Below are 17,454 nucleotides of genomic sequence, written 5' to 3' on the forward strand. Positions count from 1 at the left end.
GTTTCTAAAGCCTTCGCAAAATTTTTGTTGCACTTTCTTCACTGAAAAAAATAGAAACTGACCGATGGAAATGCTTCTATGTATGATGCAAGTGTCAACACAAAAGCCGCATCATTCAAACATCTTTTTAGGTGTGAAAAAGTAAACAAACTCAGAAGAGAAGAAGAAGCGTATCAAAAGCGATAGAAACGAATCAACAGAGAACTGGAAAGTTCAACCTGTCCACTTTATTTAACATTTCTCAAATGTATAATCTTCCAGTTATATTATTATGCTCAGCAAAAAGTATTTTGGTAACACTATTGGATTTTTGAGTAACGCAAGCTAGTCTAAAAGCTAGCTTATCTGAAAGCAAACTGAAGTTTAGCAATATGTAAAATGTAATCCAAACGTAGAGAATTGACGGTAAAAAGTAATTAAGCTACAGTCGAGTTTTCTCGACTGTGGGATATCCGCTACCCATTTTTGGTTTTCAATAAACTTGAATATTGTTGTAATTAAAAAATTTGTGTTCGATATATTTGCTTAAAATCAACGTATACGTAATGCGAAACATGCATATGTATGTTCTATTCCAGAGATGAACCCTGTTAATGTAAGCTACTCTGTTATGTTAAGTCAGTCACTACTAAAATGTTGCACAAACCATACAAAGTGGTATCAATAAACTCGAATAATTTGAATTTAATAATTAAAACACAACAGCAAACCAAGCATTCAGTGAGTGGCCAAAGTTGAACGATTATCGTAAATGCAGGCTCAATCATTACTTTGCAAAAAAAACTGGAATAGCTTCTTGTCCTCACACATACTCGCATGTCTGAACACAACTCGCACATAATATATCATAATTAAGCTAAAAGCGAAACCAAAACATGCAAAAACTTTTAGCATTATGTAAGATTTAATGCAAGCGGAAAGCATTGAAAGTCAATGAGATCAACACCCAAATGCATCATTATTAATTGCAATGACAAATTGTATCAACAAATAAAAAAAACACAAATTTTTAATAAAAGACAAACACACAAAAAGTGTTTCAAGTTCGTTGCCAAAGTTTTTCGTTTCTGGCTGCTGCCAGAACCTGTTGAGCTGACCAGCAGGCAAAGCATTGATCTTGTCCTTTACTTGCACACAATTTTTTTTTGGATGGATGGTATGTGGCAAGTGGCAAGCTGCAAACAGAGAATGCCACAACCCAAAAGTAAGAAATTAAAGAAAAATCCAAAAAAGAGTCAAAGCTAAAACAAAGTGAATGCAACAACTGATTCGCAGAGACGCAATCAATTAGCGGCTGTGCGATGACGTCGAAAATGTTGACGACGCGTAGTCGTCGAAGTTGAGGCAAACGTCGACGTCGACGTCGACGCTGAAGCTGAAGCTGACGTTAGCGTTGGCGCTAAAGCCGCTGCCACATGTGGCGGTTGCGTCATGGCGCCAAGCAGACCGTCTAGCGGTAATTGACTTGCAATTTCTTTTGCAGCAACTTTTCGGTTGCAAAGAAATTTGCCAAATATGTTGCAATAGTTGCCAATCCGACAAAGCAGCCGCAGAGAGTGAGGACTGGGACACTGAGCGTTGTGAAGTATGCGGCTAATTTATCAGCATTTATCATGAGGTAGTTTTCTTAACCATTAAAGTACAATGGGAATAGCTTAAACATTTCTTAAAGAGACACAGAGAATAAACAAAAACCTTGGAAAAAGAAAATATAAAATATTTATAGAATTTAAAGGTTGAATTGATGTTTCAAATGTATTAACACATAAAAGATGACTTTCAAATGTGCTAATGTTTCAAAAAATTGCACAAGCTACAAAATAATATAACGTTACTACTAATTATCAGAAGCCTTAAATATATTATATATGTATATGTATAATATATAGTATCAACACCAAGTTCGTCATTAAGCATATGCAAGTTAAGTTCACCTCACTTAATCAACTTTATTTACGGACTTGCAAATTTATGATTTTAATTATAGTTTTTGGTTTTCTTCGGTGGCCTGATTTCCTATCATTTATTATAAAAAACACTCGCAACTTCAGCTCGATGCCAATTTAAATGCATTTTTAATGTATTCATTTTTGCTTTCTTAATGCTCTTTTGCTTCACTTGTTGCACTAGCTTTTTGAGTCGCGAAGAGGAAGTAGGTAATCACTTTTTATCAATTTTATTTTGATTTACGCTTATGGGAGAAAATCATAAATTTAATCGATGTCTTTGGGATGCATATTATTTATTCAATCAAACAATTAACACACATTCAGCGGCATTTTGCAATTCTCCTCAATATTTCACGTTTTCTATAAATATAACTGTGCAAATCTTTTTTAACAAAAAGATATTATTATTATTTTTTTGTGACTTGAGCAATAACTTAATTATTTTATGTTTTATTTGTGCTTTTGGTTAATTTACAAACATTTTAGTGCTGCCTAATTACAGCTCGCTCTATATTTTTACCCCAATAGAGGGTAGCTTAAGTTATTTGAAAAACAAGTAAGAAAGATACAGTCGAGTATGCTCGACTGTCAGATACCCGCTACCCATTTTTAATAAAAGCAAAATATTGCGATATTATTTTCAAAATACACCGAAAATACTACTAAAAATACTAAAAATATACCAATTGGTATATATGGTATATCGATAGAGTACACCATTCAAAATATAACAAAATATACTATAGTAGTTAGTATATACCAAAATTCGCAACTATAGCTTTAAAATTACGCTTGTTATTCGATTCGATTTACGGGAGCGGAAGTGGGCGTGGCAAAATTTTGAAACAAACTTACTCTGCGGGCAAACATAACAAATGCTGAAGAAAAAAAATTATAGCTCTATCTCTTATAGTCTCTGAGATCCAGTGTTTCATACGGACGGACGGACAGTCGGACATGGCTAGATCGTCTCAGCTGTTGACGCTGATCAAGAATATATATACTTTATAGGGTCGGAGATGCCTCGTTCTTCCTACATTTCCTGCCGGCACAAATTTATAATACCCTTCTACCCTATGGGTGCGGGTATAACAAGTAAGAAAGCTACAGTCGGGTGTGCTCGACTACCATTTCGAGTAAAAGCACAACAGTGCGGTATTACTCTTAAAATATACCGAATTAATATACCCCAAAAATACTAAAATATACCAAAGTCTACAATTGGTATATTGATATAGTAAAACATTCAAAATATATAAATACACACATAGAGTACAAATATCAAATTGTTAGGCAATGCTAGAAAAACCCGTAGTAAGTAAGCTGGTTATGTTTTTCCTAAAAGTCATTCCGTTCTAGTAAATAAACAACTCTTTTGGCACCTCTCGCTGCAAGTTAGTCGTACAATGAACGGCTTCTACGCCTCAGTGCGGCCAAAAGCGGCAACCAAAAAAAAAAAGAGAAACAGTGCCGAAAACAAAGACTACCAAATAGATTTACAAAATGTACAACGAGAGTCGACTTCATAGCATAATGTTTATTCAATTTACGCAATTTACACCAAAAACAGCAACACTAACAGCAACAAAACTTCGGCTGGCATTTGATTGCCAACTGTCTTAATATTGTTGTAATTATGAGTCAAGAAAAGGAAAAACCGTATAAAAAACTGTAACGAAATTTGGTACGAGTAAATTATTAAAATGATTTGCCAGCAATGACCAAACAACAAATCACCAAGAAGTTGCTAAATATAGTACACTTAGTTTCTTCTAATTTTAGACGCAAATTACACGATGTGTAGTAAGTCAATGGGTCAAGCTGCACGTCCCCCTCTGCTCTGTTACCCGGAAAATCGACCCCTCAGCAGTTACAACTTGTGACCGGCTCTCGAGACTGGCGCGAGACTGGCACAGCTGCAGATCTCCTGAGGCGGAATTATTACTATGATAATAAATAGTTTTTTGACTGGTTTTTCTGGCTTGAGTTTGGGCGCAAAAATTTGCATAGATTTGCAGTTGTCTGTGACTACGGGATTAGGCCAATGACCAACGGCCAACGGCGAACAGCCAAACAGGTAAACAGTTAATCAGTTAAATAGACAACAACCAAAAGTTGACTTCCTTGTTTATCAGCTGGGCCAGCCTTAAGAGATCTGTAAATAGATCACAACCACAACACACACAGATTAAGTGGACTTCATGCTCTGTTACTCAGCTACTCAGCTGATCAATCGCCACACAAACTTGGCTTAATCAATTGGGCGCAGCATTCAACGGCGCGTGACAATTTGGCCAAGTTAACCACAATCATCGCACAATGGCAGCGAGTGGGTCATAAAACCAAGACGACGCACCACAAGAGTTCAAATGCTTTTGCCATTGACCTCTTTTTCGTTAACCACCAGTTTTAGACCTTAGCTGAGAAGTGTTAAGACTAGAGATATCTATCTGTCTGTCTGTCTGGTCATTCAATTGCCGTGATTATCACTTTCAAATCACAAACAAATCAAATCAGTGACTTTTACATGCTTCAATGTCATGAAAAGGCTGCTGATTGAAAGGGCTGCGATTACGATTACGATTGCAGTTTACAATTTGTAACTTGTTTGCTCGCTCACTCAATTGTTCAGTCAGTTTTCCCATTAAACATTAATTAAGGGGCAAGCTTTACCTTATGTTGAGGTTTCGAAATTGATATTGCAGTTAAATTTTGGAAAAGGTAAAGAAATATATGAGAAGAAAAACAGAATAGCAATGCATAACCAAATTATAAAAAAAATGTTTTATTTTAAAACAATATACATTAATCCTATACATGACAATAATTAACCACATATAATATAAATAAAGCTTAAACACCTCCACAAAATGATTATATCCACCCAATTTAAATGCACAGGGTCTCAGAAGAAATATCTGCAGAATATGGAAACTAAAAGTATTTTTTGGTAATTTTCCGTGGGTAGAAACCTTCCAAAAACCACACAAAGTGCAACTAACTAAATAAGTAGAGAGAGACAATTACTTGGCCACATTTTGCAGTCACTTAGCTATGCTAACAACCGCAACAGCCAAAACAATCCACAAGAGCGACACAAGCGACAGGCAATGACCTTGACCAGAAATGCAATGAACCCTGTAGAGTTTTACCCCAAAAAGCAAAAGTATATATTTCTTCGATATATGTATGTAAATCTTCATCGTACTCTTACACATGAAAAGAAAATAAACTTTAACGTTAATGTTAACGTCAAAGACGAAACTACCGAAACATAAACAGTTACAAGCCTGACTGAACAGAGGCCTTTGTAAGTGGCACATAAAATGTCATAATTGTCAGTTTTCTGTTTTTTTGACTGACTTAAAGGCCTCGTCGGGCCCATTTGCGAGATCATCTGACATCAATGGGAACGAAGTGGAATGGAATGCGCATGTCGAATCACGTCCAAGTCACGTCACACACAAAGTAAATTGTTACACAAATCATCAAAATAGCTAACAAAAAACTGATATAAAAAGCGGCAACACTTAAATGAAAATGCAAATGCAAATGCGAATTGAAGACGCCTCCAATGATGATTAATCGACACCTGCTTCATCTATGACACCTTTGTTGACGTCCCAAGCAAGTCTTGGAAATTGACCAAAAATATAAAACTACATTTAAAAATATGAAACAATTTATGTAAAGCTACGTTTATCGAAACATAAATAAGACAAGGTCAGGTCGTTGAAAAGATGATAAAAATAAAAAAGCCTGACAATGCATTCAAATAAACAAAAGTTATTAATGCATATGATTAACTATGCGAGTGTGTGTGTCTGTGCGTGTGCATACAATATGCGCAAGTTTTATAAATAATTCAAGGAAGTGTGTAATTGTAATGTTGGATTTAAGACAATGGCGCTTATAACTAAGCACTCGATGTCGGTCCGTCTATCAAAACAAACAGTCGACGGCGCCCCCGTGCAAACTTATGACATAATCAGCTGGAGCGTCTAACGGTGGCAGCCTCCAATAGCTCACCATCTCTCCCTCTCTCTCTCTGTTCGTATGTTTTGCATTCTCTCTCTTTCTTTGGCATACATTATATTGAACACAATGTGGTCAAGACATGCAAGCAATGCGAATGAAACTAAATCGAAAGTTGCATGCAACAGCACAGCAGCAACAGCAACAACAACAACTCGTAACAACCTCGCGTAGAGTTGTCTCACACACAGGTATGAGTGTGTCATGAGTGTGTATGAGTAAACCCACCAGACCCATTGACATAATAACGAGGAAGGTAACCAAAGTCTTCGTATACGTATTCGTATTCGTCTTCTTCTTCGACAGCAACTGGGGCGTCAATTACACGACCCACAATATGAAATTGAAACGAGTTGCCGCTGCCCCAAACTTGTTGCCAGTGTCTTAGGTTATGGTTACTGACCGCACAACAAGCCCACACCATACTTACACAGTTACCAACTCTATGACACAATACACAATCAAATGACCGAGTGACACACTCACTTGGTTGACAAACGTTTTCCCCATTTTTGGCCACTTGCTTTCCTGACTCTCGTATTGCGACTGCGACCAACTCTGGTAAGAGGGAGTTGGGCCTGGCCAAGTCCGACCAGGTCTGGTCTTGTCTGGTCTGGTCAAGTGAATGTGCACGTGAATACAAAAGTAAAAGGACAGCATTACGAATTGGCCTTTTGTCGGTTGACAGATGACAGAGGACAGCTGACTGCAGGCAAAAATGTGCATAGGATTGGCCGAAAGTCGTGCTGTGAATACTGATAATAACTACCGAAGAGAAATGCATTTCAGCTGGAAAACTAAAAAGCCAAAGCTTTGGTCTCTACAATTTTTCTAAGGATTGCACAATTTTTAAAAATAACAATTTAAGAGCATAATCAATTGAAGAGCATAATAATTGTTTGAAATGTATTTCAAAAATTTTAGTTTAGTTAGCTTTTAAAGACAATGATTCGTAGAGATTTCAGAATTTTTTTATTGAGCTGTAACTTAGATTGTTAATACAATCTTAAAGAGTTTTAGAACTTTATATTTAAAAAAGCGATTTTATGTCAATTGCTGATTAGAAATTGCTGAAATAAATTTAGTACAATTAATTAGCAGGCAATTAACATTTTCTCAAAGCCGAAACAGTGCTAAAGTTGAAGCCTCATGGCATCACATCTGGCACATTTAGGTATTATTCAATTACCCACACAAAAAAAATGTGGTTTATTGCTATTGGGGATTGTTGTGGCTATAAGTCAATGCTCGTAAAAGGCTTAAGAAACCACAGAAAAATAAAAATAACTGCAACAACAAACGGCAACGGCAGCTGGCAAGTGGCGGTAGTCGAATTAAACAGCAAAATGGCACGCATCCATAGAGCTGCCTTTCCCCCTCGTCGCGACTCGTCGCGCAGCGTTCGGCTGTTGCAATTGCTGCATTTGGCGTCGCTTGCCACTTGGCTGCGTCGAGTTCGCGCCTCCGAAATTCAAGCAACCAACCGATCCAACCACCTAACCAGCCAACAAGCAAACGATCCAACCAAGTAACCAAAGTAACCATCCAACGAAAACCGACGCGACGACTCGAATGACGACAACAGCAACAACTTCGACTGCGACTGCGACTTCGACTTCGACTATGACTACGACAACGAACCATTCACCATTCGCTTCATGTGTTTTGGGACTATTGCGATTATTATTATACTATAGCTTTTGTTGTTATCTTTGCCTTTGTTGTTGCTGTTGTTGTTGTGGAGCTCGGCTTTGGCATCGCTCGTCGGCACAATCATTTAGCCACCGGACTTAAGAGTATAAAAGTTCGGGCAGGCGCTGCAGTTGGCATCATTAAACCGTTAACCATCGAGCAGTGTAGAGTGGTACGGAACGTGTAGAGTTCAGTTCGATTCCCTTCAAAAAACATCTATATATATTGTCGACGGGACACAGTTTCGACGGATTCCCTCAACTAACAAGTGCAGCGTCAAGGATATTACGCCAGCAACATGAAGTTGATGGTATGTATGATATAAAGGATCTCAGTGAAGTGAAGTGCCTTGAAGTGATCATTCAGAACTTTAAAAAACAATCAGAGTATAACTGTCAAGTTGAAAAGTGCATGAATAAATAAACAATTTCGTAGTGCATCTGCACAATAATCTAAAAATAATTCAAAAATTTGGATCTCAAACTGTTCGTCTTTTCTGTGAGATTAAAACTGATCGACATAAACTGAAACATATTCGGTTCAATTTATTAAAAATAAGCCCAAATATATTTATTCGTTTCTTCAACCTTTCAGCGTACAGCGACAACGCTCGCTCTAGTGCTGTTGCTTGCAACAAGCTATGCACAGGCAGAGGAAGAGAAGAGTGCCGCTGTGGAAAAGAAAGAAGCTGAGCCTGTAGAGAAGAAGGCTGAGGAAGCTGCTAGTGAGGATACCACAAAATCGAAACGTGGACTACATCACTATGAGGATTACCATCATCATCATGTGCCACACTTCCCCATCCATGAGGAGAAGACTCTGACAGTCATTAAGAAGGTGCCAGTCCCAGTGCCCATCGAGAAGATTGTCCATGTGCCCGTTGAGAAACACGTCCATGTGCCCGTGAAAGTCAAGGTGCCCAAGCCCTATCCAGTGGTCAAGCACGTTCCCTATGAGGTTAAGGAGATCGTGAAGGTGCCTTATGAAGTTCCAGCGCCATATCCCGTCGAAAAGAAGATTCCTGTGCCAGTCCATGTGCCCTACGATCGTCCTGTGCCCGTCAAGGTATAATTACCTCTACTCTAAGGTAAAAAAAATCGTTCTAATTCTCCAAGATCTATCTTTACTTCAGGTTCATGTGCCCGCTCCTTACCCAGTCGAGAAGAAGGTTCATGTCCCAGTGAAGGTTCATGTTCCAGCTCCCTACCCAGTTGAAAAAATTGTCCACTACAAGGTTGAGAAGCACGTACATGTCGACAAGCCCTACCCCGTTGAAAAGGTCGTTCACTACCCCGTCAAGGTGCCCGTTGAGAAGCCTGTGCCCTACCACGTAGATAAGCCAGTGCCACACTACGTTGACAAGCCAGTGCCTGTGCCAGTGATCAAGAAGGTGCCAGTCCCAGTTCATGTGCCCTATGACCGTCCAGTGCCCGTCCATGTCGACAAACCAGTGCCTTATGAAGTGAAAATCCACGTTCCCCAACCTTACCCCGTGATCAAGGAAGTACCAGTCAAGGTTGAGAAACACGTTCCGTACCCCGTGAAAGTCCCAGTGGAGAAGCCCGTCCATGTCCACATTGAAAAGCACGTCCCAGAGTATCACGAGAAGCATGTGACCTACAAGGAACCCGAGTTTGTGCACAAGCACATTGAGGAAGAGCATCATCATCATCATGAGCCCATCCATCACTCATCCCATTCATATTCGGCTCCTATTGAGGAACATCATGAACATGAGCATGAGGTGGAGCATGACTTTAACTATCATGATTATCATTCATATCATGGTTACTAAAATGGTGAAATGAATTTCTTTCTCTCACTTCTCTTTGCAGCATTGAAAAGCGTAAGCGTAGCGGTTATGAATGGATTAAAATCTAACTAAATTTCCATTTCCTTCACAAACATACTCTTAGAAACATTTCTAACATATTCCATATCATACCATATGCCTACCATTCCAATTCCACATTGCTATGTAGAACGTGATAACGATAGAGATTCAGATATCAATTTTAATAACGACTAACGTGACGACGAACTTAGTTTTTACTTTATACACTCAACGAACTCTCTCTTAACTTAGACTAAGCCATAAAAACAAAACCAGAAAGGATTCGAAAACATAAGAATGATACAAGGACGACGATTAACTAGACTTTATGAACAAGATACCATAACACATTTGGGCCGCACAGCCCACATATAGAAACAAGACCTAGACCAACATAATAACAACATTATCAACAACAACAACAACAACAACATGAAAGGCAACACACACATACACATGAGAAACCTCTAAAGGATCAATCTTGGATGTTGTGCTGTTCGACCTAGACTCTGGGTGCAACTGACGTGGTTGCTGCTGCTGTTTTGTCCTCCAGCTGCGGCTTCTCCTCCTTCTGCTCTGGTCCACCGACTTGTGCACCCGTTTGACTGTTCGACTTGGTTCGATTTTATTTGATTTGAGATGATTTGCGTTGATTTTGTTTCGATAGATGAAATGGTTGTAATATATTCAGATCTCATCGATGATCTGGATAGCGTGTGATATAAGACTTCTGTTAGTGTTTAAGTGTTTACTCGATAAGAACGAAGATGTAAGAAGATGGAAGGCAGTGCGGTTGAGCCTAGCCTAGCCTATTTAAGTCAGTTTGTACTCGTAAACGAACGTATTGTATTATTTGTAATATTGTTTGCTATTTAGTTTGTAACTCAACCATATCTATAGTGTTGCTTATTGTAAAAAGCAATTGAAACGGATTTATAAAAAGTACTTAGTTTACCAAATATTTTTGTCTCTGTAAAAAAGAAAACACCCTCACAAGAAAATCAATAATGATAATGAAGCTGATGAATGTTATTGTAATATTAAAAACGAAAACCAAGTGATCAAACATAAAAAGACTTTTGATTTATTTCTTTCATCCTTGGGATTAGTTAAAAATGTTAAATAAAAAAGCATTGCTCTGAATATGACAAACAAATGTTAAAATATAAAAACTAAAATATCAAATATATAATAAATTTCTGACATTGAACTTTAGAAATTTATTACAAGGCATAAAACATTTAATACAAATTGGGAGGCTATGAAGTTCGAGCACATATTCTGAAGATTTTTTAAATATTTTAAAAATAAGCTAAAATTTTCAAATACATTGACGATAAATAATATAAGCAACTTGGGAAAATACTCTACTCGGTAAATTGCATAAGAAATCATTTTTCATTTCATAATTAAATCAGAAGCTTCGAACTTTGATTCGTTTCATTAATTAATTTAATAAAAGTCATAAAACCTGCCAGAGCATTTTATATGATTCTTTCGATGCTTTTTATACTCTCTACCCATAAGGTCAAAAGGTATTATAACTTTGTGCCCCCAGAAAATATATGTAATAAGCAGAAGGATATCCCACCCTATAAAGTACATATCTATATTCATAATCAGCGTCAACGATATAGCTATCTATGTATGTATGTCCGTCTGACCGTCCGTCCGCTTGAATACCTAGATCGCATAGACTATAAGAAAATATATAATTGTTTTCGACAGCACTTTTTATACACGCATATCAAGTTTGCTTGAAATATTATATATGTCACACCCACTTCCGCCTCCGCAAATCGAATATAGTAGTATATCAATATACCTACCATATATGGCCTGTGGCACATTTTTGTAGTATATTAATTTGGTATGTTTTTATAAAAATGTCGCACTGTATTGATTTTATTCAAAATGAGTAACGGGTATGTCACAGTCGAGCACACTCGACTGTAGCTTTCTAACTTGTTTTAGAGCTAAGTTTAATTTTGGAAACTTGTTCTGTTTTACGATAAAATATATAAATTCGTTCATTTTTTGGTTTTGCGTACGAATTTGTTAATTTTTGCAATTATCAGAACAGAAAACAAAACAGAAAGAAAATTCCAAAACCATTCTTAGCTCTAATTAAAGTACTAATCTAGAGCTATCTATTTTTATACCCGCTACCCATAGGGTAGAAGGGTATTATAACTTTGTGCCGGCAGGTAATGTATGTAACAGGTAGAAAGAGGCATTTCCGACCCTATAAAGTATATATATTCTTGATCAGCGTCAACAGCCGAGACGATATAGCCATGTCCGTCTGTCCGTCTGTCCGTCCGTCCGTCTGTTCGTATGAACACCTAGATCTCAGAGACTATAAGAGATAGAGCTCTAATTTCGACAGCATTTGTTATGTTTGCACGCAGATCAAGTTTGTTTCAAATTTTTGCCACGCCCACTTCCGCCCCCGCAAATCAAAAAAAATCGAATAACAAGCGTTATTTTGAAGCTAGAGTTGCGTTTATACAATATTAAGAATAGTATTTATGATTCCTGAAAATTTGGTTGCGATCAGATAAAAATTGTGGAAGTTATTAAAGAAATACTTTTGTATGGGCAAAAATGCCTAATTACTAGGGCTCTGAGTTGCTTTGGCCGACAATCTGGTACATTTTGCCGTCTATGGTATATTTTGAATGGTGTGCTGTATCGATATACCAAACATACCATTTGGTGTATTTTTAGTATTTTTTTAGTATTTTCGGTATATTTTGAAAATGATACCGCAATATTTTGCCTTTATTAAAAATGGGTGGCGGGTATCTCACAGTCGAGCACACTCGACTGTAACTTTCTTACTTGTTAAAATTGTTTCAGGTTATGTTTATTTTTGGTTCACTGAAAAGATGGTCGCACGCGACATCCGTCAGAAAATTACCAATATATTATCCTGACATATATGGAAAATTGGTTGTGCTAAGAAGTTAATTAAATTTATTTAAAAATTAGAATCTTGTTAACATGTACACAAAAAATTGTAAAACAAAAAATTGTAATAAAAAATGTTGAGGGAAATAAAGAGGGAAAAATTGAAGAATTCGAATTAATGGAAAATAGTTATAAAACCTTAGAGGCAATACATATATTATTCAAATAAATATGATGAGCTTCAACAGACTAGATGAGATGGCCATGTCCAACTATTCGTCTATCTGTCTGACTATCTGTCCGTATAAACATCTAGGTTTTATTGACTATGTTATTAGAGATAAAACTATAATTTTAAAACCTGAAGGGTCATATAACGTGGTACCTGCATGAAATTTCATCTCCGATCTTATGAGGTATATACATATATGATCACCACTTGATCACCATCAATAGATTAACCGTTTATCGGCCTATCTGTCTGTTTGTCAGTCTGACCGTATGAAACACCGGATCTCACAGATTATAAGATATAAATATTGACAACACTTGTTATTTTTTAGCGCATATCAAATTTGTTTTAAATATTTTCTGACACCCTTTTACGCCCTCGTAAATCGAAAACAAATCAAGTAGCAAAATGTAGCTAGAATCTCGATAACAACAGTATTTATGATTCCTGATTCTTCGATTCAATTAGATACAAATTGTAAAAGGAAGGAAAAGGAAACATGACTGAAGAAGTCAGGTCATAGCTGCTTTGGTTCACAATCTCTACTTTATGGTATATTTTAAATGAAGTGGTATATCGACATACCAAATATCGCTTCCGGTATATTAAATGTTTTTCAGAATATTAATTTGAAATATTTTAAGAATAATACCACCATCTTTTACTTTTACTAAAAATGGGTAACGGGTATCTCACAGTCGAGCAAAATCGACTTTCTTACTTATTTTTTGTTAAATACTGGCGACCCTGAATTATTATGAGTTGTGCAAAGTTCATTGATCGGTCCGTTTGTTGCTTTTACAAATAAAGCAAGAAACTTTCGAAGAAGTTGGTTGTCTTTCACCAAATTGTGGAAAATATAAAATAATAAATTATTTCGCCGTGGCTGCCGGAATTGCATATTCTAAATTTCAAAACGAATTACTCATACGATCCTATGGATAGACAAGGTTAATTTTCACAAGACTTTGGCCCTTTGACTACCTTAAAACTAACATGATTAACAAACAATTGTCGCTTAGTCTATTATATTCTGTTTAACTTTTGTTCAGTTCTAATTCGTCGATCTCTATAAGATATCAGTTAAAATTTGAAAATACATAAGATTTTCAGTAACACTAATACAGGCAATTCTAAAAATTATAAAAAAAAAATTATATCATGATTGGATAATTGATGCAGATGTTATTCAAGTAAGCTGTCTACGTAATGCGGTGGCAGCGGAAGCACAAAAAGAAGCAGTATTAACTTCACAATTCGAATTTCGAAGCGTTTTGCAGCTTATTCGTTCGCGTGTTAAATATGTATTTTGTGTGTATGTTTGTGCGAATACTTGTTAGGGTAGTCGAGAGTGCTCGACTTGTTATACGATAGCTAATGTTGCTATTGCTTTCGCTACTGTCACTTTTGCTGTTATTTCACTTGGTACATTCATTCACTGGTCTTTAGAGTATAAAAGTTCGGCAGACAATGTAGTTGGCATCATTAAACCGTTAACCATCGAACAGTGTAGAGTTGTACGGAACGTGTAGAGAGTTCACTTCGATTCCCTTCCAAAACAAATATATCAACTATCGACGGACACAGTTTCGACGGATTTCCTTTAAAATTTCATTTGCTAAGGATATTACACCAGCAAAATGAAATTGATGGTAGGTATTAAGGATCCTAGTGAAGTGCAGTGTCTTGAAGTGATAACAAAGAACTTCATCAAAAACAATTTCAAATGGGACTTTTAAAAGTGAAAAGATTTATAGTTACGAATCATTATAAATTATGTACAAATTGAGTGTTTCGTTTTTCCAATATGAAATGAGTGAATAAGTGTGACGAATTCCACACAAGAAAGCACATGTCGTAAATTTATTTTCTCTGAACTTTCAGCGTACAGCGACAACGCTCGCTCTAGTGCTGTTGCTTGCAACAAGCTATGCACAGGCAGAGGAAGAAAAGAGTGCCGCTGTGGAAAAGAAAGAAGCTGAGCCTGTAGAGAAGAAGGCTGAGGAAGCTGCTAGTGAGGATACCACAAAATCGAAACGTGGACTACATCACTATGAGGATTACCATCATCATCATGTGCCACACTTCCCCATCCATGAGGAGAAGACTCTGACAGTCATTAAGAAGGTGCCAGTTCCAGTGCCCGTTGAAAAAATTGTCCATGTGCCCGTTGAGAAACACGTCCATGTGCCCGTGAAAGTCAAGGTTCCCAAGCCCTATCCAGTGATTAAGCATGTTCCTTATGAGGTTAAGGAGATCGTGAAGGTGCCTTATGAAGTTCCAGCGCCATATCCCGTCGAAAAGAAGATTCCTGTGCCAGTTCATGTGCACTACGATCGTCCTGTGCCCGTCAAGGTAAAACCTCTTTTCTAACGTACAAAATAAATGGTTCTAACTCTCCAGTCCATCAGGTTCATGTGCCCGCTCCATACCCCGTCGAAAAGAAGGTTCATGTCCCAGTGAAGGTTCATGTTCCAGCTCCCTACCCAGTTGAAAAGATTGTCCACTACAATGTAGAGAAGAAAGTGCATGTCGACAAACCCTACCCCGTCGAGAAGATCGTTCACTACGCTGTGAAGGTTCCAGTTGAGAAACCAGTTCCTTATCACGTCGATAAGCCAGTGCCCCACTATGTTGACAAGCCAGTGCCCGTAGAGGTCATCAAAAAGGTTCCAGTTGCCGTTCACGTTCCATATGATCGTCCAGTGCCCGTCCATGTCGACAAGCCAGTGCCTTATGAGGTTAAAATTCATGTACCCCAACCTTACCCCGTGATCAAGGAAGTACCTGTCAAAATTGAGAAGAAAGTTCCGTACCCCGTGAAAATTCCAGTCGAAAAGCCAGTTCATGTTCCAATTGAGAAACACGTCCCAGAGTATCACGAGAAGCATGTGACCTACAAGGAACCCGAGTTTGTGCATAAGCACATCGAGGAGGAGGAGCATGATTCTCATTCTCATCATCATCATCATCATGAGCCCATTCATCACTCATCCCATTCATATGCAACTCCCATTGAGGAACATCACGAACATGAGCAAGAGGTGGAGCATGACTACCACGATTATCATTCAGATCACGGTTACTAAAATGGTGAAATGAATTTCTTTCTCTCACTTCTCTTTGCAGCATTGAAAAGTGTAAGCGTAGCGGTTATGAATGGATCAAAATCTAACTAAATTTCCATTTCCTTCACAAACATACTCTTAGAAACATTTCTAACATATTCCATATCATACCATATGCCTACCATTCCAATTCCACATTGCTATGTAGAACGTGATAACGATAGAGATTCAGATATCAATTTTAATAACGACTAACGTGACGACGAACTTAGTTTTTACTTTATACACTCAACGAACTCTCTTAACTTAATAACAAAACCAGAAAGGATTCGAAAACATGAGAATGATACAAGGATGACGATTAACTAGACTTTATGAACAAGATACCATAACACATTTGGGCCGCACAGCCCACATATAGAAACAAGACCTAGACCAACATAATAACAACATTATCAACAACAACAACAACAACAACATGAAAGGCAACACACACATACACATGAGAAACCTCTAAAGGATCAATCTTGGATGTTGTGCTGTTCGACCTAGACTCTGGGTGCAACTGACGTGGTTGCTGCTGCTGTTTTGTCCTCCAGCTGCGGCTTCTCCTCCTTCTGCTCTGGTCCACCGACTTGTGCACCCGTTTGACTGTTCGACTTGGTTCGATTTTATTTGATTTGAGATGATTTGCGTTGATTTTGTTTCGATAGATGAAATGGTTGTAATATATTCAGATCTCATCGATGATCTGGATAGCGTGTGATATAAGACTTCTGTTAGTGTTTAAGTGTTTACTCGATAAGAACGAAGATGTAAGAAGATGGAAGGCAGTGCGGTTGAGCCTAGCCTAGCCTATTTAAGTCAGTTTGTACTCGTAAACGAACGTATTGTATTATTTGTAATATTGTTTGCTATTTAGTTTGTAACTCAACCATATCTATAGTGTTGCTTATTGTAAAAAGCAATTGAAACGGATTTATAAAAAGTACTTAATTTATCGTATATTTGTCTATATACAATAAACAAAACACAAAACGAAAGTCAAAGGCGATTTGAAGCTAATAAATTTTAACAATAAAATCAAGTGATAAAAACAAAACAACAAATCAATGAATTATTTATTTATATTTTAGTGGGAGGCAACTACTCAAGGAAGACATCAATATTAAGTATTGTCTTAATTTAAATTCATTATTATCAAATCCAACTGAATTTGTTACTAATACAGTTTCCAAAAAATGCAACTATAAATGAAAGTGTTTTTATTTAATCTTTGGAATTTTCTAAATTTATATTTAAGTTTTCTTATCTAAAACAAATGAAAAAGAAAACATATTCACATGAAGTTTACTTTAGAGATTGAAGTGTTTGTTGAGTTTCCCACCGCGTTTTTCTCTGTTTGACAGTGTTTATCCATAAGTGAAAACGTGCAACGTCATGCTAACTGAAATCAAGTCATTTGGCATTACCCATAAACGGCTTATCTAATTTTCAAATGAGGTAAACATTGCCTGGCATTCATAATTGCATATTCAAAAGTCTCTCGCCCACTGAGCGAGAGGCAGGCAACATGTTTATTACATTTGCCACACTACGTTTTTATCATTTCGCTTTCCATGACACAACAACTGCAACATAAGAGACAGCAACAACAAGAAGAACAAAAACAACAACAGCAACGACAACCCGCTGACGGCACTGGCGTCCATTTCCTAGCGTTTATTTTGC

At 37.2% G+C, this 17,454-nt stretch overlaps 2 protein-coding genes across 3 annotated transcripts in view; one reads left to right on the top strand and one right to left on the bottom strand.

Moving 5' to 3' along the window:
• The window catches only part of LOC132798938 (angiotensin-converting enzyme), a 63,065-nt gene that overhangs the window by 38,822 nt on the left and 6,789 nt on the right, over positions 1 to 17,454 (bottom strand). The gene's annotated exons all lie outside the window — the stretch shown is intronic.
• Positions 7,803 to 16,019, top strand: LOC132798913 (titin). The gene is made up of 5 exons (XM_060810946.1): positions 7,803 to 7,986; positions 8,271 to 8,741; positions 8,809 to 9,468; positions 14,540 to 15,010; positions 15,067 to 16,019. The coding sequence occupies exons 1-5, from the start codon at positions 7,975 to 7,977 to the stop codon at positions 15,742 to 15,744; spliced, it is 2,292 nt and encodes a 763-aa protein (XP_060666929.1). The 5' UTR covers positions 7,803 to 7,974; the 3' UTR covers positions 15,745 to 16,019.

Source organism: Drosophila nasuta, chromosome 2L, assembly GCF_023558535.2.
Source record: "Drosophila nasuta strain 15112-1781.00 chromosome 2L, ASM2355853v1, whole genome shotgun sequence".
In the NCBI taxonomy this organism is placed as follows: domain Eukaryota; kingdom Metazoa; phylum Arthropoda; class Insecta; order Diptera; family Drosophilidae; genus Drosophila; species Drosophila nasuta.